Consider the following 25074-nt stretch of genomic DNA (forward strand, 5'->3'; position numbering starts at 1 on the left):
GGGGCATCTTGTGGTTATTGAGTTAAAAACTTCTGGGTTTTTAAAGAAGTTAATTGAAACCCTGGCATATTGCATTCATGATAGCTTGCCCAATTAAGCTCACCCAATTGACAGGTGGAATTCACATACAGGTAGGTCTCCCTGCAACACTCAATCTGCTGGGTTGATTCCTTCTAACTTCAATTGGTCCAGTTAGTACAGGGAAGCTCATTTATACCCTTTCTCCATTCAAGCCCTGAGCACTTACTTTAATATTAAACTTGTACTATTGCTTCTCATGCTCCATGTGTACAGTGGTTTGCCAGACTGACTTCTACTGTCATACCCTGTATGGGATCCTGCTTACAGCTTGAACTGGTCTCTGTCTCTAGCCTCTACTCATTTCAGTCCATTGTCCACATAGCTGCTAAAGGGATTTTTCTAAAAGTTAAGTGAGCATGTCACGCTCTTCAGTAATCTCAAGTGGCTGCACTGACTCTGTAGAGTCAGATATGAAGTCCTCTTTTTGCGTACTTCACTATTTTCCTAGTCTTAAGCTTCCTCCCTGGAGAGGAACTTGCTTTCCTTGCAGGTGACAAGCCTCCTTGCCTTTGTGTTGATCATCCCTTAGCCTAAAGGCTCTCCCTCGCCTCTATTACGATTCCTGGCTTCAAGACAACTCATACCTATTAATGCAGGAAGCCTTTTCAGGTCAAAAGGTGGGTTCCCTTCCACAGTTGGCCCACCACCCAGGGCACTCCCCCCACTTCTCCATCTGGGGCTGCCAGAACCAAGGTGCTTGACTGCACATGACTTGGAGATAAGGAGTTACCAACTTTACTCCTGGGGAGACAGAAGACTACTAAGATTTAACATCTGCCTGGCTGGCCTCTGTCATGCACACCGCAGGCATGTTATCTGACCTGATCTGGCCCAGCACTGCACCCTGATATGACTTCCAGGCTTTTCCCATTCGCTTTTTTCTATTTGTATTCTCAGGACTTAGCACAATGCTAGGTACACAACATCTAATAATTTGTTTTTGCATTCATTGATGGTTCTTGATTTATATATGTCCTTCATTAGAATGTAATCTTGAGAAGGGGGGGAGCTGTTTTTGCAGCCACAGCTTTTAGCATACTGCCTGTACTTAATTCACTAATAAGTAAGTGCAAAATTCAAATAAGCCATTAGCATTTGCAGGGTAAAGATGGTATGAGGAATTCAGCTAGGCTTTATGTGAAAAAATAAACTGGGGCCTTGGACAAAGGGTCTAATGTAGGATAGTGGTGAGGGTAGCATTCTGGTGAGTAAACAGACACTTCACGTTCTTGAGGTTTGGGTGAGTACAAGTGCAATCAAGAAAGACCTGGGTTTAAACCCCACTAGTTGGGTGACCACGGGTGAATTACTTAACCTTGGCGCTCAGTGACTTGTAACATGAAGGGGCTGGACCAAATGGCCTCTCACATCTCTCTTCTGCTGTAGAAACCTTTCTGAGATTCTTTCCTTGTCTTAACAAGGGGGACATAATGCTATTATGTTCTCATTGGGTTGTGAGGATTAAAGAAATGATGTTGGTAATCTGCAAATCTTAGTCCTACCTGAGTGTTTCTAAAGTTGGTTCTATAACTAAATAATTGTAAATTACCAAGCAGAACTAAACTCTTGAGACAGTAAAAGAAAACTAGCCAAGGAAACTTAATTCACCAGGGAAATAGCTCAAAACTAATTAAGTTATATAGGAAGCAGAATAGTGGCTAATTAAATCCAAGTAACTATTATGTGCAAAACACTATTATATAGTCCCCATCATCAGAGATGAAAATGTAACAGGAGACGCAAATTTACCACTATCTTCAACACGTTTAGGTGCCTAGTTGGTACAAGGCATGAAGCACTTCACTGTCAGGTTTTGAGGATACTATAGTGAAAAAAAATCCAACAAAAAACCCAGTCTCTGCCCTCGAGGAACTTACATTCTACTGGGAATATAACTATACAGAAGGAAGAAAGTACTAACAACTGGGGAGTTCCATAAGGTGGCACTTGCGCTAAGCCTTGAAGAATCTACAAGGTGGAAAGAAAGGAATTTCAGTGATGGGCAAGGGAAGGGACATGGGAGATGGTATGCTAAGTTTGGTGAACAAAGGAATTCATGAAAGTAATAGATGTTTGGAGAGGTAAGTGGGAATATTTTAAGGCCAAGAAAATTCCTAAGTGAGGCTAGAAGGAAATTTGGGAATATCTAGTTGGTCTGGAATGCTGAGTGCCCCAAGAGACATGAAAAACCTCCGTGTATTGCAGAAGTGGGGCACTAGGTGTGGAATGCTGCATATACAGTCAAGCACTGTCAGGTATTGGTTAGTTTTCCTTAATTCAAATCAAACCAAACCAAACCAAACCCTTTTTAACAAATACGCATAGTGAAGACAGATTCCCCCACTGGCCATGTCCAGAAGTATATGTCTCATTCTTTGTATTTGAGTCCACCTCTTAGGAATTTAGTGGAATCTTTCATCATCAGTCTTGGATTCATGGTTGGTTATTGCACTGATCAAAGTTCTTAAGTCTTTCAGAGTTTGTTTATCTTTATGATATTGTTTTTATTATATAAATGGTTTTCCTGGTTCTGATCACTTCAGTCTGCATGGGTTTATACAAGTTTTCCCAACTTTCTCTGAAGTCATTTGCCATCATTTCATGACATAAAAGTATTCAATTATATTCATATACCATAATTTTATTAGTTATTCTCTACTTGCAGGGCACCCCTTAAATCTCCTTGGAACATAGGCCTTGTAGTAGAATAACTGAGGCAAAAGGATGCACGAGAAGCATTTAATTTCTTTTCAACCACTCTCCCAATTAAGGGGGTAAAGGGAACAGAATAAGCATTTATATAGCACCTACTATGGGCCAGGTACCATGCTAAATGCTTTACAGATTTCTCATTTGAACCTCAAAAGAACCCTGAGAGGTAGGTGCTGTTATGACCCACATTCTACAATTGAGGAAACTGGGGAAAACGGAGGTGGCAATTTGCTTAAGTCACACAATTAGATTCTGAGGCCAGATCTGAAACAAAAAAAGAAAAAAAACCCTTACAGCAAATTTACAAAGCCAAGCAAAACAAATTCAGCATCCAAAAATCCATGTCTCATTCTGTATCTTGAATACCTTGCCCTCTCAGTAGCACAGATGTTGGTCATTGCTTTGATCAAGAGACTGTAAGCTTATCACAGCTGTCCACACCACATGGCTGTCATGGTTCTCCTGGTTCTGCTTATCTCACTGTTAGTTTTCTCTGACTCCATCCCTTTCATAATTTCCAATGGCACAAGTGTTCTACTGTATTCATCCATTCCCCAATGATAGGTACCCCATTAGTTTCCTGTTATTTGCCATAACAAAAAGAGCTGCTACAAATATTTTTGTATGTACTAACTTTTTCTCTTCTTTGATCTTTTTGGGGATACAGACCTACTGAATTATTGGTGGGTCGAAAGTTTAATGACTTTTGGGGGATGGTTTGTTTTCCAAAATGGTTGGGTACTCCACAGCTCCATCAACATTAATCAATGCCCCTGTTTTTCCATGGCTTCTCCAAACTTATCAGAGAAACTTGCTGCAAACATTTTTTTTCCAGTTAACTATTTCCCTTCTAGTTTAGCCACACTGGTTCTGTTTGTGCCAAACCTTTTCAATTTTATGTAATCAAAACTGTCTATTTTATCTTCTGTGATCTTCTCAATATCCCTTGTTTGGTTATGAATGATTCACCTATCTGCAAATCTTCAATTAAAATTTCTTCCTTGTTTCTATAATTTATGATGTGACCTTTTAGATTTAAGTAGCATATCTATTTGGAGCTAAATTCTGCTGCTGTAATATGTTATGTATGGTGCATATCATGTGAGGTGTTGGTCTAAAGCTAATTTCTGCCAGAATTCTTAAAAAAAAAACCAACAAAAAAAAACACCAAACTAAAATCTTTTAATAGCAAAAATCTGCCTTCTACCACTTCCCCTCCAGAATTGAGAACAACAAAAAACCTCCTTCCCAAACCTGTTATAAACATGTGTAGGTAAAGCAAAACAAATTTTTGAATTGGCCACATCCAAATATATATGCTTGTGTGTGCAAGTGCATGCGTATCTGTTTCATTTTGCAGAGTCCACCTCTCTATCAGGAAGGGGGTAGCATATTTCGTCATCAGTCCTCTGAAACCATGGTTGGTCATTATGTTGATTAGAGTTCCTAAGTCTTTCAAAGTTTTTTTGTCTTTATAATGTTATTGTATAAATTGTTCTCCTGGTTCTGATCCCCTCACTCTGCAGCAGTTCACACAAGTCTTCTCACATGGTTTCATTTCTTATAGCACAGTAGTATTCCATCATATTCATATACCTTAATTTATTTAGCCATTCCCCAATTTATAGAGAATCCATCACCTTTGTCACCTCATTCTTTGTCATCTCAAAAAAGCTATAAATATTTTTGTACATCCTTAAGAGTTTGTTTTGCTTGTTTGTTGTCTCTCTCTTAATCTACTCTCCCTCTAATTTACCCCACTCCTCTCTCCCTATTGAGATATATATATATATATATGTATTTCAGTACCCAACTGTGTGTGTATGTGTGTAAGTACTTTTCCCTCCTTTGATCAGTTCAGATAAGAGTGAGGTTCAAGTGTCAGTTGTTTCCCAACATGCCCTTGTTTGTATAGATATAGATGTCAATTTGCAAACTTTGATTACGTGAACTACTTTTGCCCCTGCCCCCTGCCTTGCTATGCTTCCCCTCTTCTAAGATTATCAGGGCAAAACAGAATCACTCCTAGACCACGTCTCCCTGACTCCCTCTATGACCCCAGAGAATCATTCTTCCCCAGGCCCACCCTTCTTTGGTGTTATTCCCTTTCATTTTACATACCAAGACACTGCCAACCTTGCTGTTTCTACCTCAATGCCATCTCTTACATCTGTCTGCTTCCTTCTACTTACACAGCCACCACCCTAGATCAAGTCCTCATCACCTCTTCCCTAGACTACTGCAATGGCTTCTTATTTGGTTCTTTGTGCCTCAAGTTTTTCCCCATTCCAATCCATCCTCTACACAGTCACCTTTTCCTCAGTCCTGGCTCTGATGATGCCATTTCTGCACTGGAACGCCAGGGGCTTCTCTGCTGTCTTTTAGAGCCCTTCACAACCAGATCTTCCAGCTTTATTATGTATTATTCTTTATCCTGCACTCTATGGTCCAGGTGAACTGGCCTTCTTTCTTCCTCATCAAACACTTCATCTGTCCCCTCTTTTTTGCACTGGCTGTCCCCTGTGCCTGGAATGTCCTCTCTTCCTTACTGTCTCCTCACAGAATCCTTTACTTCCTTCAAGACTCAGGATTCTACACTCTACAAGAAGCCTTTCTTGATCTTCTCAATTCCTAGTGCCCTCCATAATTACCTTGCATTTAAAATCCTGTCATTTCTTTAAATGTCTGTCGGCTGACTGAACGGCCTCTCTCTGAAGCAAGGTGAAGGAATGATATGTCCAAAAGCTGGGTTGAACATAACATAATCAAATATCCAGTGAGTGGGGCTGGCTGGTTTGGGGCATAGAGGATCATTAACCATCTACCCCAAAATACAAAATTGGTTTTGCCACACCCCTGAAGGTTCTTAAAATTTCATGACACAAATATTTTAGATATGAAGACATCGTTAATGGAAATAAAACTAGTAATTAAAAAAAAAGTTTTCTTTGAATGAAGACTGCCTGCAGCAAAACAAGAAAACAAAAATATAAATAATGTAAATTTTCACCCATACAAAGCTTACTTTAACATTTTATTTTGTGTAAAAAAGGGCAAGTTTAGTGAATTATTTTCATCTTGTACACAAAGTTATAATTTTAATGCTTTTCACATCCATGCTGAAAATCTGCAATTTGGTAAAAATGAAAGGAACATAAATTTTTCCAAAAGCATTTTTCACTTAGTTATGTACACTTCATGAGAAAGTTTTAAACACTTTCCCACTGACCACACAATTACCAAGAAAATAAAAGATTAAATTTGTACAGATATTGATCTATATATCAAATACATACAGAAATGATGTAAAAACCCTATGTAGTTTACTTTGACTTCTGCCCCAAAGATCTACCCAGGGACAGATGCTTTTTTTTTGTATAAATGACTGTGGCTTTATTTAAAATATGAAAATTAAAGGAAGAAAACCCAGTTTAATCACAGTATTTAAAAATCCCTTCCCAATGTTAAAGGATCATCACCAAATATATAGCACCATAATACAAATATTGATGGGAAAGGGTATTCACATCACATAGTAATAATAATAATAATAATAATAATTAAAACAAAACAAACAAACACTGAAACCCGTGTTAGTATCCGTAGAACAAGAAGTTGATAACAGCTTTAGCTTTCCTCATACACAGCAAGGAAAAGGTTAAAGAGTTTAAACTACCAAAAATCCCAACTTGGGGAAAAAGGAAAGAAAACTCAATGTCAGCAGTACATTTTGAACTGTAAAGGAAAATGGGGCTATTAAAAGTTGTACTATTTAAGTTATGGCTAAGACATAAAATTTGTAAGCCTCATAAAGAGATGATTTTATGATCATCTGCAGTAGGGGGACTCCTCTTATGACCTCACAAAGTTCTTGTCCCCTCCAACATTTGGTCACAGTTTTGAAACAATAAAAGCTGTACCTGCACTATCATGATAACAAAAACATGCCATTTGGACGGGAGATTCTAACCACTTAGTGTGCCTGGTTTAGCTTTATAACTGGAAGCTGACAGTGTCTGGGCTACAAGTGAGCATTTTGAACTACCTCTAGGACAGGCTGGCCTCAGATCTGACCTTCCTGCTTTACATCTTAATTCCCTGTAGACTCCCCAACCCCAGGCTGTACTGACCTCAAGATCTAAGTATTCAATGGGGAGGTGGGGTAAGCCACAAAACTTTGGCTTCTTATGCCCATGTTAAATGGGCTCAGAATCCTGAATTTGTCACTGAGCCTGAGGATTGATTTAAGACAACTGCTACCTTTCCTTTGGAAGTTTCCCAGTTTTCGGATTAATAAGAGGATTCTGAAAGTTAAACATTTAGGAGGCATTGAAAATACTATATTTGGATTAGGTCCTCCTTAGCATTCTTAGTTTGGACAAGTAAGTAACCAGTAATTTAACAGCTGAATTCACATACACTTGACACATGAGAATCAACTTAGTGTTGTTGATATGACCTACATGCCCCAAAAGGTCAGTATTAAGAAATGTTGACACTGGGGTTCCATATATTCCTACGAGATAAATAACAAATTTTACTTCCAGTAGCAACTACAAAACCACATGTTATTAACCCCTCTTGCATAGAATGAGGTAAACCTGTGCGTATTACCAATGTTATGTACCCAAAATTAGAGCAATATTTTAGAAAATAAATTGCTGGTTTTCAACTTTCTATGCACTTTTAAAAGTCAAACAAAAACTTACCTAAAACAGTCTCCTGGGGCTTTCTGTTAACATTTTTTAAAGCATTCCATAGGCTGAAGGACTGTAGAGGTTAATCACGTTGATTATTTTCTAATTAGCCCTACCTACTATCTACCTATACTCCAGAGGAGATGGTCAATATAGCACTCTGAAGGGGACAGGCTAAGGCCCAGAAGCACTTAGAGAACACACGCAGTTAATTCCTGAGAATTTAGTTAATGAACCTTACTGGTAAAAGCTAAAACTCTCCATTTTTTTCAGTCACAACTCAGTAGAAAGCTTAAAAATGCAGAGAGCACACATTCCCCCTCCCACCACCCTTTTAAAAGAAGCCACATACACTTTAAAACAAGGAATGTTTACATGGTCCAAATCAGTTGTTACTTCTGTTAAGAACTTGTTTTGGCTGTAGTGATACACAGTTTTTACAGTACGTGGGAATTTTTAAGAGAATGAACACATTCCTTTTCAATAACTTTTTAACAATTAAAGCATAACTGGAATGATCCTGAAATTTAGACTTATTCTGGCTTTAGAAGATGCTCCATTTCCACTTTCTGGCTAATACAGAACATCTGGCTTTGGGGTGTGCTTATGCTAAACATCATGTCACAGAATGAGAAAGGAGGAGATGTCAGAGAGGAAAGAACAGAACCTCTTATCTCTTTTGTAGGGGTGTTTTAGAAAAAAGAAAAACTTAGGACAATCTTGCATTTTTCCCCAACCCCACTTTGCCAAGACAAAGATGCTATGCATAAGCTCATGTTAACCATTCCAGTTTAATTAACACATAAGTGTTAAAATAACTTTGATCATTTCTAATTAAAAAGATAACTTGTAAAAAGTATTTAGAGTTCTTCCAGCTTCACACAGAACTCCAAACAAATTTTCTTGAGCATTTTCCAGAATGAAAACATTTCTGTACAAACATTTAAAATGGTCTGCAATAAAATGCCAACAACTCAAAAATCTGTCCCACCTTCCGTGATCTACGTGGCGATGCTCCTTCCGTGAGGGCATCGGTTGCATATTTCTGCAGCAGAGGAAGTTGGAGATGTGACTGGCATAGTTTCGAAGATTCCAAAATCTCCCAACTTGTACCAAAAAAAGGTTCATTTGTAATGACAGTTCATTTGTATTTGCAACTATATCCTTCTTAAATCGTTTCCTGCAATCCTGTTACTTAAACTTTTTATCTTACCAAAAAAGTTAGAATTTCAGTTCTTGTTAACAATGCACAATAAATCCAAACTTGGAAAATATTACAAAATTCTTTCAAAAGCTTCAAATACAACACAAAAATGTCCATCTTTATAAATTGAAAAATTTTCCCCTGACTAAAATAGTTTCCCCACCCACCTCAAAAAATCCAGAACTTAAATCTCTTCTATGGTTAGCAAAGTGACCCAGCAGAACTGTCCCCCTGTCCAGTTGGGTTGGTAATAAATTCGTCCTGCAGAAAGCTCTCCCTTCCCCTGGCTTCTGAGCTGTCACCTCAGGGCTCTTGTTTGATGTAGTAGCTGGCAGAGCCATTGCTTTCCTGATCAGAAGCCCCTTGGAGGAAGCTGTATTCCTCTCCATCTAGCAACTCTTCCTTCAGCTGCAATGGAGTCACTACGTTAAAAGAAAAAGAAAAAGGAGACATACATACCTAATACAGTCATGTCCTTTATCCTCCAATCTAGCCAACTGTATAGATAAGGAGCCTTCTTCATCCCTTGAGTAACTTAAAAAATACTAAACTGTGAATATGAGCATCAAGGTGCTTACAGCAACAAAGATGATAAAGCAGATTAGCAGATAGTGAAAAGCCGTGCAAATATGAAAGACAGACATCTGGTGTTTCTCAGAGAGCACTTTCCATGGCGAGTATAACACCACAGTGTTTGTTATATGGATGATAATCATGTGCAAAGCTATTCATTCAATAAGCACTTATCTCATACAACAAATGCTTACTGAATGATGAGAGTCTATATTTAACCTTGAGGATGAATGAAACAAGAATTATGAAGTTAATGTTCTAATAATGTTTGATGATTACATTTTGGTGATTAAAAACATTAAATAGGCTTTATTTTGTATTTATAATATTCCCTGGGGGAACTTTAATGAACATTTATTTCCTGGGTCATAATAAAATGGGTTAAAACTTAATGTCCATTTCTAAATATGTACAACTACCTAAGACTTCCAGAAAGATCACTGGTGGGCATCAATAATATGAAAATTAGGAGTGTGAAACTGATGTCTTAAAACAAGGCCTTTTTTCTTCAGTGAAATGTTTTTGGGCAGAAACTGATTAATGATCTTTTAATTTTAAATCAGTCTCTAACAAGGCAGTGGTTGTTTTTATAAAAGAAGGTCAAATTGTTTCCAGGCCAGCTCATAAATGCTCATTTAACACATAACACAGCAGATATAGTACTTGCCTGAGTTCTGTATTTTGAGAGCAGAAAGCCCCCAAGGTATGGGATGGAGACAAAAAAAGAGGGAAAGGGGACAAGCAAGAAGGAAGGAGAAGAGTTTGCTCTTCCATTTTCTAGGCAGAATTGGCCTAGGCAAAGCAAAATTTGCAAAAGTAATGTCTGCCTTTGATTAATATTGTAGAATTAAGATAAGACTCTTGGAGATCATATATTAAGAGCTAGAAGGGGACTTACAAATCATCTAGTTCAGCTCCCTCATTTTATAGATGAAGATACTGAGACCTAGAGAATGGAAGTGACTTGTCCCAAATCATAAGCCAGTAAATGGCAGAGCTGAGGTCTGAATTTCCAGGCTTTTGATGTCCATGAAGATTGGAGGCAGAGGTGGGCTGTGGAATTGAAGTTGGGAGTCTGTCCCTTATTCTACCTCCTTTGTGACCTTAGGCAGGTCACTTTACCTTAGGGCTTCCGTGTTTTCCCTTCAAGATCCAGATGGCCCTTAAGGGTCCCTTCCTGTTCTAGGGTTATGGTCTTTCTAAAAGCTTCTGATCCAGTGCTTTTCCTCTATAGTGTGGCTGACCATCACACTCTAGGGTGGATTCTGTTTCTGCACGTGTGTTTTACCTTTGTCCCCAAAGTAGTCCATGTTCCCACAACTCCAGCCTCCTCCCTTTTCCATCCCCCAATGAAGCCTCCCATTCCTAAGTATAGCAAGAAGCAATCTTTATGGAACTCTCAATACCATCACCTTTCAGTTTTCCCATAGTAGCTTAAAAAAGCAGCTGCTTGCTAACTCAAATTCATTTTCATCACTGGCATTTTAGGAGTAAAAATGAAATAAAAAGTTCAGGCAGCATGGTCAGTTATTCCAAGGGTTGGGTAGTCATCGACAGGGCAACTATGTTTGGGACTTCTTCCTCCAGGGCAGTTTCTCTAGGCCATTTCTACTTTTAAAAACTTCCTTTATTCTTTTGAAGCCACAGCTTTTCTAAAAATTCCAAGCTTGTTCATGATATATTTCACGGCAATCAGAGAGGCTGTATATGTGTCTACTTGTGCATATGTATCACTTTTAGCTTTGTCATTCATAAGTAAAAAACTGCCTATACTAAAAAAATCTAAGAAAATAAATTTGTACAGGTAAACTTGTCCTGTAAGAACTAATTCTGGTTTTCCAGAATGCAAGAATCCAATAGATTCATCAAATCATTCAATACAGAAAAAGAGGTCAATTAAGTATATTTAATTCCTTGATTTTGATTGTGAAATAACAATCATCTCTGACTTTTTACTAACTGATTAGAAAATAATCTTTTAGAAGATGTTTCTATTTAATTCCTTTGCTTTTTGTTATTTGTTTTGTAACAATGCTCATGTTCTTGGAGGTTAATGGGCAGGAAGGGAGTGTACTTATAGTTACCCAAAGAATTCTCAAACACAAACAGATGAAAGGTAAATGAAACCAGTTCTCATGTGTTTTTTCTTTCCCTCTTGTCTTAAAAAGCATCACTGAAGATATGAGTGGTATTATGGATAGTGACAATAAGTGTTCAATTGTTAACCTTCAAATCTATCACCCAAATAAAAGAAACATTCAAAGAGCATCTTGAGTATATGAAAATAAAGCCCAATGAAAATAAAAAATGGCCAAGTTTCATTAAAGGTGCAGTACCCACATTAAAAGGTCGATTAAAAGAATTTTTTTTATATGATGACCAAATGAATGAGAAAAGTGTTACTGGAACCTAAGTTACATTCAGACTGATGTTTCAAATATAAGAAAGATAAGTGGAACATCCACAGTATGTCCTGATGTTACCTACACTTGCAGACGACAACAAACTTTTAGTTTTCATTCTCCTATCTTCTCTAAACATGAAAATGATATGCTTAAAAAAGTAGCTGGAGACAATGATGACACATTCACTTAAGTGGAGCCTAGTTCAACATATATATTTCATCTACCTGGAATAAAAATCTATTAGTCTGTTTTCATGGCTTGTTTTTCTTCCTCAGCTCCTAACCTTAATTCCCAAGACGCTAAAGCAACTTTCATAGCTTAATGAAGCTTTGTAAACTTTAAAAGAGGCAGTTCTAACATTACCCTGACACTAAATCCCTAACACTGCAAGAACTAAAAAACTAAATCACATTTTACCACACAGCCCATAGTTATAAATTCTTGTAAGAGATGTTATTAAACCACAATATTCAGTTAAAAAAGCAGAGCCACTCAAGATTACACAAAGCCACAAAGCACAGGCTCATAGCTCTATGGCTACTGTATCTATAGATACAGCTACAGCTCTATACATATTTCTAGTATATATATATTGCTGCAGGAATTGGGGTGAAAACACTCTTGCTAGGCCACATGGTTTACCCAGAAGCACTCATTTTTAATACTTAAGGGTTGTTACAAATCCAGAAGCCAAATTCAGACCCCCTGGGCCAATGTAATGAGACAGATAGGGAAAATCATCAGTGTTTAAAAAAAAAACTCTCAAAATGCTAATTATTTTCAAAAAAGCTTCAAACTTACAAGGTCAAAGACCATTCCGGATACTAATAATGTATCACAAAACAAATAACTTTAGGGAGCTAGTGGGCCTAAAATGTCAAAAACACAATAGAACGACATTTAGAAGGCTTCCTCTTCTGCTAGGCAAGACAGATAATGCTGGACTTAAAGTTCTCATGGATGCAAAGTAGGCCACAGAAATTCTTCTAAATGGCAAGAAAATCTTGTTCTAATTTTTAGAGGGAATGAAAAGGAAACTATACAAACAATGGAAGTGGGATGAGATGCATGCCTATTCTACAAAAAACATTTGGGATGTTTATAGTAAGGCAAATGCCACCGAAGTTTTCATTTCCACAAATGTTAGCAAAATAAGGAATGAAAAGGATTCAGAGCCAGGTACTAAGTCCCATACATCTAGGCTCTCAGCAGAGAAGTGATATTTAAAATAAGTACAAAGTATTGTAGTCTAAACATAACTGCATAGATGTACAGATTCCAATCTAACCAAATATCTGGATTTTGAGCATCTAACCTAGACTTATAAGACTCAATTCCATCATATTTCGTTAAGGCAACTCATTCTTCAGTACTCAATAATTACCTTGTGTCAGGTCTTACCAATTAAAGGAAAGACAAACCTTCTCAGCACTTATCCTCCAAGCTTTACATCCTTTAAAGCTTACATGCTTTAGGCATGATCTTGGCCTATAAGAATTAAACTCGTACCAAATGCCATGTACTTATTTAACTGCTGGAGCTTGTGAAGGCACAAAGATATACAATTACAGAAATGCAATATAGCTAAGTTCAGCAGTCAACTTCAAAGCTGACTTTGAAAATACCATCTCTCCTCCAAGTCTGACAGTTCTTTCTCACTGGTCTAAACTATTATCAGCACCAAAAATACACTCCAGTCTCATGAGAGAGCTCCTTTCCCAGTCAATGTGATGTTATGAAATGCTATGGGTTTGTTAAATGAATCTTTACCTTTGGCCTTGGGTAATCAGATATTTTTTAATACATCCCACTTTTGCAGGAATTCGAATCCAACAGAAATCCACAATGTAAAATGTTCTGTAGTTTTTGAATGAAACTATAAAGTATAATTACATTAAAAAATCCTGGTTATCTTTTAGTTTAATTATTTGACATTGTGGCTCTACACTGATCTAAAGCTCTAAAGTGGTTAAAACAAAACAAAAATCCTTTCCATATGATTTATCTAGTGAAATAACTACCAAGCACTAATGAAAATGAATTTCTTAATTGAAAAGAAAAAAAAAATTAATGAGTCAGCATCTTTCATGCCAGACCATGCTTTGTCTCCCACCACCCTACCCAGTAAAATTACCATCTGCAGTACCTGAGGTGCTGATGTGACTAATTACCTGTTTTGAGGCTGGGACTGAACTCTCGGCTAGTGCTGGGAGGTGGGAAGGCCTCCGGGGCTGTCTGTGCTGGAAGGGTTCGATATGGAGGAGGAGTCAACTCTTCGTCACCAGAGAGGCTCCTCCGCACCCCGCCTGTCATGGGCAGGCTCGACAAACTGACAGGCTTCTTCCCAACTGGCATCTTCCTTTCTAAACATTAAGTCAGACTAAAGTAAGCTTTTACTTACATGTGTGGTAAGAAAAGTGCATTAAATAAGTTGGAAAGTTTGTGGAGCACAGAGCACAAGGTTGGCACTCTGAAAACATGGGATTCTATATTCCTTCTTTGGGAGTTTGAAAATCCCAGGCTCTGAATCCTGAACCAGTTCAAAAAACAAAAGCAAAATTTGAACTACAGAGAGCACTGATTGGGTTGGGAGAACAGCTGGTTCATTTCCTTTCACCAAGAAAAATCCTTAGACATATCTTGGAGGGAATAACCTGCTAACAAATGGGAGAGGTTCTTCTAAATCCTGCTTAGTGGCACCACTTCACACAAAATCCCAAATACTGGTGTTTGGTTAGGAAGGAAAGTGTGATTGTTTGTGAAGTCAGAGTGTGTGACAGGATTTCACAGATATGAATGTACCTATATAATTAAAAAAAAATCTTTCTTCATAAAGCACATAAGTTGAGCTAGTTGTTCTAAAACTATTTCTAAGACAAAAATTCTGATTGTACACATATTCAGAAACAATCGAATTTCATCTCAATCACAAATGCATCACACGCTTCAGTTTCATCTTCAAGAGGAACATAAGCTTTAAGACTCATCCAATGTTTGTACCATCAACAAAAACGTTCCGGAATTTGATGCACATACATTTGAATTATTTAAAAAAAAACAAACAAAAAAGCAAAACACTGCCGTCTATTTGGTAAGAAGGCAAGGCATGGACAGTCTATATAAGAGGTGTCAATCATGCAGCTCACAACACTCCTTTATGTGGCCAGAACCAAGTTAAAATGTATTTGGGAAATACTTGAACAAAATAAATAAAAATACAATAAAACATTAATAATATTGTATTTTAAAATTAAGCAAATATGTGGCCTGCATATTGTGGATCATTTGTATGGTATAGCAGCTCATGTTTCTATTTGAATTTGACACCATTGGTCTAAATGAATAAAAGTAGCAACAGGTTACCATACTACATATATATTTAAGATGCCAACAAAAGTTTTCTTCCAGGGTTTAAAATATCTCAGGTAAGAAGACCAAATACGGCCTATGTTTACATAGCTAGGGCAAAAGCCAAACCAAAGCTGCATATTGCTACTACTTAAAATGACATTATAACCAATCTAAATATTAACTTCCTACTGATTTCTTAATTGCTAATCCTAAGCCATGTGTCCATCCCCTTGAAACTTCACTAATATCTGACCAGAGAATAAAATGCAAGTTATTAACCACAGAAAACTAAGAAACTACTAAGATTAGCATCACTAAAACAGCCAATGAGAAGGCATATAGTTAATGCCAGTTTCCTTACTTTATAATGAATGCACCTTAACTCAAAGATGTTTTTGAGACTATATACCACGAACAATCTCTAGGATTGTTATCCTTGTTTTAGAAAATACTAGTTAACACGCAACCACGCTCATAGAAAGAACACATACATCCCAGTGCACAATTCGGAACAATAGATTCTCCAACTAGACCTTTCCTATTTCAAAAGAAATAAGTACTACTGAAGCAATAACGGATGTTTTAGGAAAAAAAAGAATTAAAGCTGAAGTACAAACCATATAACCACTACATAATTCCACTTGCACACAATGAAAATAAAATTATTTATTTTAAAATTATTATTTTCATATATCATGTCTACTACTAATAGAGTTCTGGCTGTAAAAGCTGTGGTGCTTTGTGTGCCTGGGTTTATTTAGACCGCCACCCTTTATTTTCTTAGATGGACCTTGGATCAGTTCTATCCTATCTGGCAATGTGATCTGAAGTATCTGAGAAAGGTTCTCCTCCTCTTTAACTAGCACAGAATCAAGAGGTGGTCTCAGCACAGCCACAAGGAGATAATCTAATGGTCCTTTATACTTCTTTTCTTGCCCATTTCTGAGAGAGTGCTTTAAAGCTTTATGAAAGACATCACACAACTAAGAGGAGCTGAAATGCTAATGAAATAAAAATGTTGCATCTTCTGCTAAGACCATTCTTGAATCCAGTCTTGTTATGAACCACGTCATTAAAAACACACTTAACAATGCTATCACTTCTCTGTAACGGAATCTTTTCTTTTAGGGCCTATCTGAATCAATTAGTCTAAAACAACACTCACAACATATATATGGTACAGAATCTGCAAGATTTGTGTTCCAAGTATATATGTCAGTTACACAATGTTCACTAGACTGGGAAATTAATCTTGAAAATAAAATTTCACGTAGCCACTGGCTGGAATATAGTTCTACTTTGGAAGGAGGATTTCCGACATAAAAAAATTTCAAACAAGAAATAGTCAAGACAATCTTGGTTACAAACCTTTATGGTAAGCCTAGAGATTATACCTTTTACAATCTACCTTTAAATTCATACCTTTATTGGAATAACTTTTAGTTAAGTTTCCTGGTTGATGGGGTCAGAAGTCCCACTCCTATATGCTGTGCTATGGAAACAATTCTAGGTAAATGCTAGATCTGGCAAATGTCTAGCCTGCAAATAATTCTGGGCTGTGTGTGACAATTTCAATAACACCACAGACGGATGGAGTTTGGGGAAGGTTTTGTGCTTTGGGAAAAATTTTTTCTTTGGCCCAAAACGTCTCTACAAGGGCAAGAGGATGGAAGAGAAAGAATACTTCACTTCAAATTATCAACACAGTGAATATTAGACTAAAAATAAGAGAAAGGGAAGAACAGGGCATGAAGGCTTCTTTATCATGTTACCCATCTCTTGCCAGTTGATGATAATGATCACTTTTCATTTGAACATAAGATAAATCAACTGGAAAAATCTGGAGTTGTTTCTAATTCTAAATTGCATCTTTACTCTCAAAAAAAAATTCTCTAAATCAATATGAACAAATTAGTTTCTTGGCATGAACGACTATGTGACAAGTTTGATGCAAGGAAAAAGAAATTATACATTCAAGCTAATCCCCTACGGGGGAAAAAAGGTTTTAAAATACGGTTAAAAATACTGTTGGCCAGTCTTTTCCAGCAATAACCACTCTTCCATTGTTATGACATGCATATAACCTGCACAAATTTTGTTTGTTGATAAGCAGCCTGGATTTCTTAACAATGGAATACTATTTCTTGACAGAAATTTTAGTTATAGGCTGGATAGATTCATTATGCTCCCACTCTGTTCCAAAAACTAATTTCTATTATAACAATTAGGAAAAATCTGGAATAGATTACTTAGAATTTTAAGTGTCATTCATGAAATCCTACTCAAATGTCCAACAATATTACAGCAATCATCTTCCTTTACCATGCGAGATTAAAAAAAATACACTAACCATTTTCCTACAAATTGAAAAAAACCCCCAAGACATTTCTTGTTTACTGAAAAAAAGATCTGCCTTTTATGGCATACTGCACCTTTAAGCATAATACTTAATGTATAATCATCAACTTCAACAAGCATGTTACTTCCCCTGAGAACATACACTGCCCACAATTTGTTAACAATGAAAAAGAAATGCATATTAACATTTGGTGACCCACTTTTCTTGTGTCCTTTGTATTGCTGTGACTTAGCCTTCTTCTTCTGCTTCGATGAACCTGACTGGCTCTCTCTTGATGCTGAAAAATAAAAGAAAAACAATGGTCCTGGGTATTTACTCATGACAACAACCATCATTTAAATGAACTGTACTCTATATTCTGATAAGAGAACATTCTAAAAATAAATATATATTAAAGCTTCATAAATATGACTGAGGATTCTAGTGAAGTCATGAATATTAAGACATGATGCCCTTTTTCAAATAATGAGTATACTAATTTAGTCTGATGAATGATCTTACTTTGATCTGCACTTTACAATTCTGACCCTTAAGTTCAGGATTGCTATGGCACACTGTTGTTTAATCAGACATGGGAAATTATGCCCCAGTCCCACAGCCTTAGAATACAATTAGTATAATTAAGGGCAAACATAAAATATGTACTTTTGGAGAGATCCAGATTTAAAAATAAAAAAACACGAATAAAATTTTTGATAATTCAACAACTCACTCTGTGGTGCTGGAGGCTGCAGCTGATATCCAGTTAATTGGCACCATCCAACAGGATAGAGGTCAGGGGACTCACAGTCTACCCACTGATCATACTCTTCTTCCCAACCATCAAAATGGATCCTCAACAGACGATGAATAATTCGAGTTACTGTGGCTACACACACTAAGCGTGGTTCCATGAGGTCTACAGCTTCTAATTTCATTCCTACACGAAAGCCATGATTTGGAACATCCTGATAAGAAAAAGAATATTCTAGCTGATAGACAGTAGAAGCCACACAAGAAGACAGTGAGGGACAGCAGAAAGACCCTTGGACTTGGAACCAGAAGAATGGGTTCAAGTGCTGCCTCCAGTAGCAATGTGATGCACGGCAAGCCATTTAAATGATAAACCTCAATTTCCTTATTTGTAAGGAAAGAACAATACTTGCACTAGACCCCGTCACAGGGATGTAGGCAGCAAATGAGATAGTGTGTGAAAAGGGCCTTCTAGCCATAAAGTCTTATGTAAATGACAGCTTCTCTTTTGGAAGCACAAACCAAAATGTTTGGCCTTGGCTAGCCGATTCCCAAGTTCTATTCCAATTCTAAGTCTTAGTAATTAGTTAATAAATGTCTGTTGAATTGACTCAAACTATGAAAACCAAAAGTAATGCAAGGGAAATAAACAGGAATAATTTATACAAAAATGACCAGGATTTCTAGATAGTTCCTTAGTTATAAATTAAGACAGTGAAGCATTTAAGGACTAGTTATAAAGCTATTGAAAACAAAAAGCTTTACAAGTCGGTAACTACAGTTTTCTTTTTACCTTATTAAACAACTTGACTGGTGCTGCTATGGAGCCAGTTTCCCTGAGGTAGTCAAACCATTTGAAAGGAAGTTTTGTATAACCTGAAAAATACAGCATTGTCCTAAGTGGAAACTCATTTACAAATCCTGAAACATTAAAAATGCAGATAAAGAATAAATAAAAATCTTGCAAGTTTTGGGAAGGGTAATCTAAATCAACTTCAGGCATTGTCTCCTGTACTTCTAAAGAATTACATAACTCTTCCTTGCTCCCCCTAAGTTATGAGAATTTTGTCCTCCTAGAAATAGACATTGGGGCCCAAATTAACTGGATGGAGGCTGACTCAAGACACTTTTTGCAGAGGCATCTTTCTCAACTCAAGTGTTACCTGAAGCTACAGACGTCTGTTCTCACACTTAGGCCTGGTTTAGTTCTTGAGACTGTGGGGTCATTTCTACATGTGTTTTGTGGGGAGAAAAGGGAACACAGCAAAACAATCTTGCATTTTTCCCTCTCATTTAGTTTTTTTCTTTAGTTCTTTGGAGAATAGTTCATGAAACATGTTATGTGGCCACTTGTTTAGATGAGATAGCCTGACATCTTAAAAAAGGCATTTTTAATGGAGTTTTCAATGAAAAATCTAATGAGGGAAGCTGCCCTTAAGGCTTAAAGATGTGTGTAGTAAAAAATAGTCTTTGTTACCTCCTGCACCAAATATCTGCTAGATCTGGTTTTCCCAACATTATCTGGTGCTATCAATTGATATAAATTAAAAAACTATACACAGACCCAAAACGAAATGTTCCAAAGTGCACAGTTGTCCATTAAGCCTTGCAATATGTATTTTTTTAAAAATTATGTACAGATTTTAAGGATAACACTGGATAAGCTTCATATAAACACCAAAACGATACTGAGTAGAAAAAAGTAGTGATAAAAAATACAGTACAATATCAGAAATGTCATTTTAGGTTAAAGTGAGATACCTCTGGGTGGAGTTAATTCAATCATGTTAATTTCACAGAAACCAACAGGGAAAATAGAAGGGGAGGTTGCATGATAACAAAACCAGTCAGATCCATCTGCTGCTTCTGATCCATCAATCCCAATCATAAGGAATCCATCTGCTAGCACCTTTATGAATTAAAAGCCCAAATATTTGAAATTAGGAAACACTCTTAGGAATTCAAGTTAAAAGAAGTGAATCTAGACTATTCTTTCATCTAGAATTTTATTTAATCTACTGGAAGAATCTAATTATAAAGGTGAAAAAAGGCTTAGGTTATACTCATAGATTTTTATGTTTTCTAATTCAAATACACAATTTCATTAATTTTCAGTTGGCAGTATAAAATCCAGTATGTACTAGGGCTAGGGCTACACATAAGTGGAAAAAAAAAAAGTTAAAATATTCCCCAACTCTGGTGGATAGCTGAAATTCCATACCTTAGAATGTTATTCTTTCTGTTGAGGGTTTTGAACTCTGTTAAAATGCAAACATCCTTAGGAATATTAAGAATTTAAATGATTACTAATTATTTATATCTGATTATGAATTCAGTGTTAGACCCTTTAGAAGGTTATAAATTAAGCATGGATTGGGAAGATGTAAATGTAGGAAGTAGGGATGGAACACTTGCTGTAAGACCAGGAAGCTGGACACTGCAAGCACCAACTCTGATTGCTTTACAATTCTTTCCTGGGGCCAGTGACCAGGAAATAAATTAAACTGCTTGTAACACAGGATGCACTGTGGAATAAAACACTGCCATAGTGTCCCTCTATAGAATGTGATCTCAAAACAACAATCTTTGCAAAGTGCTGTACAGATGACTTATGTTAAGAAGTAAAACTTACTTTGAAGTTATCTGGGTTAACACTGGCATTCTCTTTTCCTAGTACAGATTCAGACATAAGCATATATGTATAAACATTTCACTACAAATCTAATCAGCTTCCACTTTTTTGCCGTAACCATATAGCTCCAGTCAACACTCACTTTTTATTTAAACTTACATTCATCATCTCACCTTTCTAATGGTTGCAACACATATTGCAGATAGATTTAGAGGATCTATAGCTTCCAATTTCATTCCTTCCTTGTACCATTCCCCACTCTGGTCTACTTCTTTTACCTAAAGGATTATAAGAAAGCACATCTACTATAATGCAAAAGTGCTGCTGCAGTATTTTGCAAAACAGCACCCATTTTAAAAAAGCTCACCAGAGAAGAGGTGAAATAGCTTCCTACCTACCTAATATTGTTGTTCAAACTTTCAATAACATTAAAGGAACACAAGGAAATAAGACAGAATTTTAGGGCAATTATAATAGAGATTTATGATACCTATGTATTACAAAGTCTTAATCTTTGTAAATGAACATATAATTGTGATTTCCACTAATTTATGAAAATACCCACAACCCTCTTTCAAATCTAATTTACAAATGAGGGTTCTTATGAAAAATCTCTTACCTTAGCAAATAAATGTGGTGGTGTATCAAAATGTCCATCCTGTTTCTTAGTAATATCTACAAGGAAAAGTTACATACTAATCTGTCAGCATTTGAAAGATCAAAAACCACCTTTCTTTGAAAGTCTTAAAACCTACATGGCACATGATGCCCTCAAACAGCAAACACATGTCTCCCACACTTCAAAACTACTCTTAAGGAGTCCTTTTCCTGAAGAGAACATGTGCATATATTATTAAATGAATTAAGTTAATTTGAGTGTTGATATTCAACAAGGTAGAGAATTATTTAGATCACCTAATTTTAGGAGCGCTACCAATGTGTCTGATAAAATGCCTGTCCAAATTTACTTCTTTCTAATAACTTGATTAAAAATGGGAAAGTGGGGAAAACTATGTTTAGGTGTTTTTGTTTTTTTAAAAGATGAGTTGAAAGACTGAAGAATAAGAAAACAATCATTATTATGACTATGGGCACATTTTGTAACCAAGAGCAAGCAAAGGAAGTATAGGAAATTAATCACTTAAGACATAATTATTCTGGTATAAATATTCACTAACTAAATTAGAAGCTGCTTAGATAAATAGAAGGCTATTTTAAATCTAAGACATTTTGAAAAGAAAAATATTTGAAGAGTTCCATTATATCTCACTGATATTTTTAATAAAAATCTTTATAAATGTGCTCACCAGATCTTTTGAATCTATGACCTATACTTCGAGACCAACCAATATGATGAATCAATGGACTATACATGTGGCACCAGAAGTCATCTGTTTTGTCTTCACTTTCTTCATACACTAATCTTAATCTTCCTCCAATTACACTTTCGACAATTGCGACCCGTGTTCGACACAGATGTGTCTTATCAACCACTTCTACCCTCATGGAAGGCTTGAAAGGATACTGCATACTTTCTGACACCTTAAAATCAAAGAAAGAAATAACTAAGCACTTACTTCAATCCAACAAACATCTATTCAGCACCTACTATATGCAAAGGACTAAGCTACATGCTGGGTATTCAAAGATGATAAATAAAACTAACCCTGCCATGAAGGAACTTACAAAGCCTCCTCTTACGTACACCGGAATAAATATAAATTTACCATTTCATTATTAAAGCAAAAGGGAATATGACCAATAAAGGAGGTAGACACACTAAGAATGAAAAGACAATAACCAGACAGTGACTGGTATACTGATATTAAAGATCTTAAAAAGAACCAGAAGATGACCTCCAGAATGGTAGGTAGATTCTGCAATCAATCAACCAGCCTACCACTATCAGGCACTGTGCTAGGTTCTAAAGATACAAAGTTCCTGTCCTTATCGAGCTTACATTCTACTGGGAGAGATGCAACATGTAAAAAGGATGCACATAACAAACATGTAAGAAGGATACACATTCGTTTACATATACACATACACACACTTATGTGTGCACTAAAATTCATACAAAGTGATGGGGGGAACAAATATAAAAAGGCTTCTAGAGTGAAGAGCACTTGGGCTGAGTCTTGAAGAGAGTTAAGGGTTCCAAGAACTAGAGGTGAGGAGGGAAAGCATTCCAGGCATGGGGGACAACCTATGGAAAGGCATGGAGGGGACAGAGAGGTTATATAGGAATAACAATTAGGTCAGCTTAACTGAATGTAAAGGGCATGAAGAGATGTAACATATAATCAGTCTGCAAAGACATCAGTATGAATAGCACAAGAAAAAAGCTTGTGAATGGGTTTTAATCTGTACAAGTGGAAGAAGAAACCACAAAGACCAAATCTGATGTACCCAAGTATTAAAAAGGATGTGCATTTCTTTCAAATAGTTTTTATGAAGAATGCTTAATGAATAATAAAATCAGTTCACTATGATTTTAAACATATCTATATTAACAAAAAGCTTCAGGTTAACATGTCTTGAAAAAAACTCCAAATGCCTTTAGTTAAAAGCGATTTACATAAGGAAGCTTTACCTTTTGAGAGAAGTCAGGGGGAAGTGTTTTGGCACCAGTAAGTCGTTTGACTAGAAAAGCTTTCCAGTTTGTGTACTTGTGTTGAATGGCTATTGCAAAAAAAACACACACACAAAAAAAACCCAGTCATATTTAACAAGGCATGAAACTGTTTTATAAACAGACTTCTTTGTTAAGGGAAAAAAAAAGTAATACCAATAGTACCAGATATCCCAGGAATTCAGGGCCTAAAAATTAGCATGCATTTGAATGAATTAGCAAAAGAATCAGAGCAAAAGTACCAATTTAGAAAATAAATTAAGATAGAAGAGAAGCAATATCATTCCTGGAGTAATTGCATTTGAAGAGGTAAGAGGGATATATTCACTTAAAATATTGTGAGTCAACAGTTCTTTTACTCTTACTTACTCCGAGGAGGAACAAGAGGTTTCCCACTGGCTGCACACCAACCAACTGGATGGATATCAGACCCACATATGTTGCACCAAAAGTCTAGGCTGGAGTCACTTTCAAACCCTTCATATCTTAAAAGGGCATTATAACCTGAAAGAAATGAGAAATGTTTAAAGGAAATTAAAAAACCTAAGTGCAGCAAATAGGATGCTACCAAGGAAAATAAAATATAATAATTGGTGCAAATTTAGGGAAAAATACATGAAATTTCCTATTCTTTCTTTAGAAAGGTCTCTTTTTCGGTCTTGCAATTTGTACCAAATTCTGGGGGGGGGGAAATCAATGAATTCTATTAGAATGTCTATTACTAAATTTTTGAAGCAAATAAGGAATGGGGCTGCACTCATTATTATATTATATAGTAATTTACTTAAAGTTATATTTTAAAGCAGTTGCTAGTTTCCTGGATAATTAGATGATCCATTACTTTTAAAAATCAAGACAATGAAAAATTTGAGCTCTGGCAATTAAAGCTATTTCCCCATCATTTATTTGGTTTTAATGAGGTTTTATAGCTATGATGGGCCAATAATGTAATACAATGTATCAAGGAAAAAGAAATCACTGTTTCTTTAATTATCCTCTGTCCCTGAAGGTGATGGTTAAATAACAGTTTAATTTAGATTTTAGATTCTTATTGAAAATAAAACTCTAGTCTTATGCCAGGAAGCTAGGCCCTTCCATACTTCCAGATGTGAATCCTTACACAGTGGCTTCAACCCATTAAAGCAAATAGAAAAACCCAAATTAAATTCAATTTATCCATCATTAAGTGGCTACTATGTAAACGGCACTGTACAAAGTGTGGCAGAGTTCCCATCCTTGTGAAGATGACAATTTATAAGGGGGATATGACCAACACAAATAATCAGAGTACAGACTCTATGAGAACCTAAGGGAAGTACCAACCCTGTGCTTCCAGGAGTTGGGGGTGGGGGGGAGCCTGGCTTAAGTGACTGGGGATTAAGGAAAGCTTGGCTGAACAAATGACATTTGAACTAGACTTTTTAAAGGACAGATCCCATGGGCTGGGCAAATGAAGGGTGAGGAGGAAAGCTAAAACACAAGAGATAGCGCTAGCAACTTCCTGGAAGGACAATATATAAATCTGACAGCTGTTCTTGGATCTTAACTGTCTTGGTCTTTAACATATTACAAAGATGCCCAGCATATAAGTGACACTTCTTTATGACCTAGCTATAAGAGATTAATACCAGATAGCTTATGAGCACGAAACTCTCTGGTCCAGCAAGCTTGTAACATGCTAGAGTTGAGAGAAGGC

General features: G+C 36.5%; 1 protein-coding gene across 10 annotated transcripts in view; it reads right to left on the reverse strand.

Annotated features, from left to right (window-relative positions):
* Positions 1–5814: 5814 nt before the first annotated feature.
* MBTD1 (mbt domain containing 1) overlaps positions 5815–25074 on the reverse strand; it is a 78929-nt gene continuing 59669 nt past the window's right edge. For 7 of the 10 annotated variants that reach the window (XM_020972583.2, XM_078156076.1, XM_078156073.1 and 4 more), the window contains 11 exons: positions 23748–23882; positions 23340–23428; positions 22054–22288; positions 21366–21421; positions 20920–21024; positions 19876–20023; positions 18908–18990; positions 18095–18329; positions 17582–17659; positions 13844–14035; positions 5815–9116 (listed from right to left, as the gene is read on the reverse strand). In XM_020972583.2, coding sequence (XP_020828242.2) covers positions 8998–9116; positions 13844–14035; positions 17582–17659; positions 18095–18329; positions 18908–18990; positions 19876–20023; positions 20920–21024; positions 21366–21421; positions 22054–22288; positions 23340–23428; positions 23748–23882 — 1475 coding nt within the window. In that variant the 3' untranslated portion in view covers positions 5815–8997. The remainder of the gene's footprint in view (positions 9117–13843; positions 14036–17581; positions 17660–18094; positions 18330–18907; positions 18991–19875; positions 20024–20919; positions 21025–21365; positions 21422–22053; positions 22289–23339; positions 23429–23747; positions 23883–25074) is intronic. The other 3 variants (XM_078156079.1, XM_078156078.1, XM_078156077.1) reach the window with 2 other exon arrangements.

This window comes from Phascolarctos cinereus, unplaced genomic scaffold (genome assembly GCF_003287225.1).
Source record: "Phascolarctos cinereus isolate Bilbo 61053 unplaced genomic scaffold, phaCin_HiC Scaffold_5;HRSCAF=322, whole genome shotgun sequence".
NCBI classification, from domain to species: Eukaryota; Metazoa; Chordata; class Mammalia; order Diprotodontia; family Phascolarctidae; genus Phascolarctos; species Phascolarctos cinereus.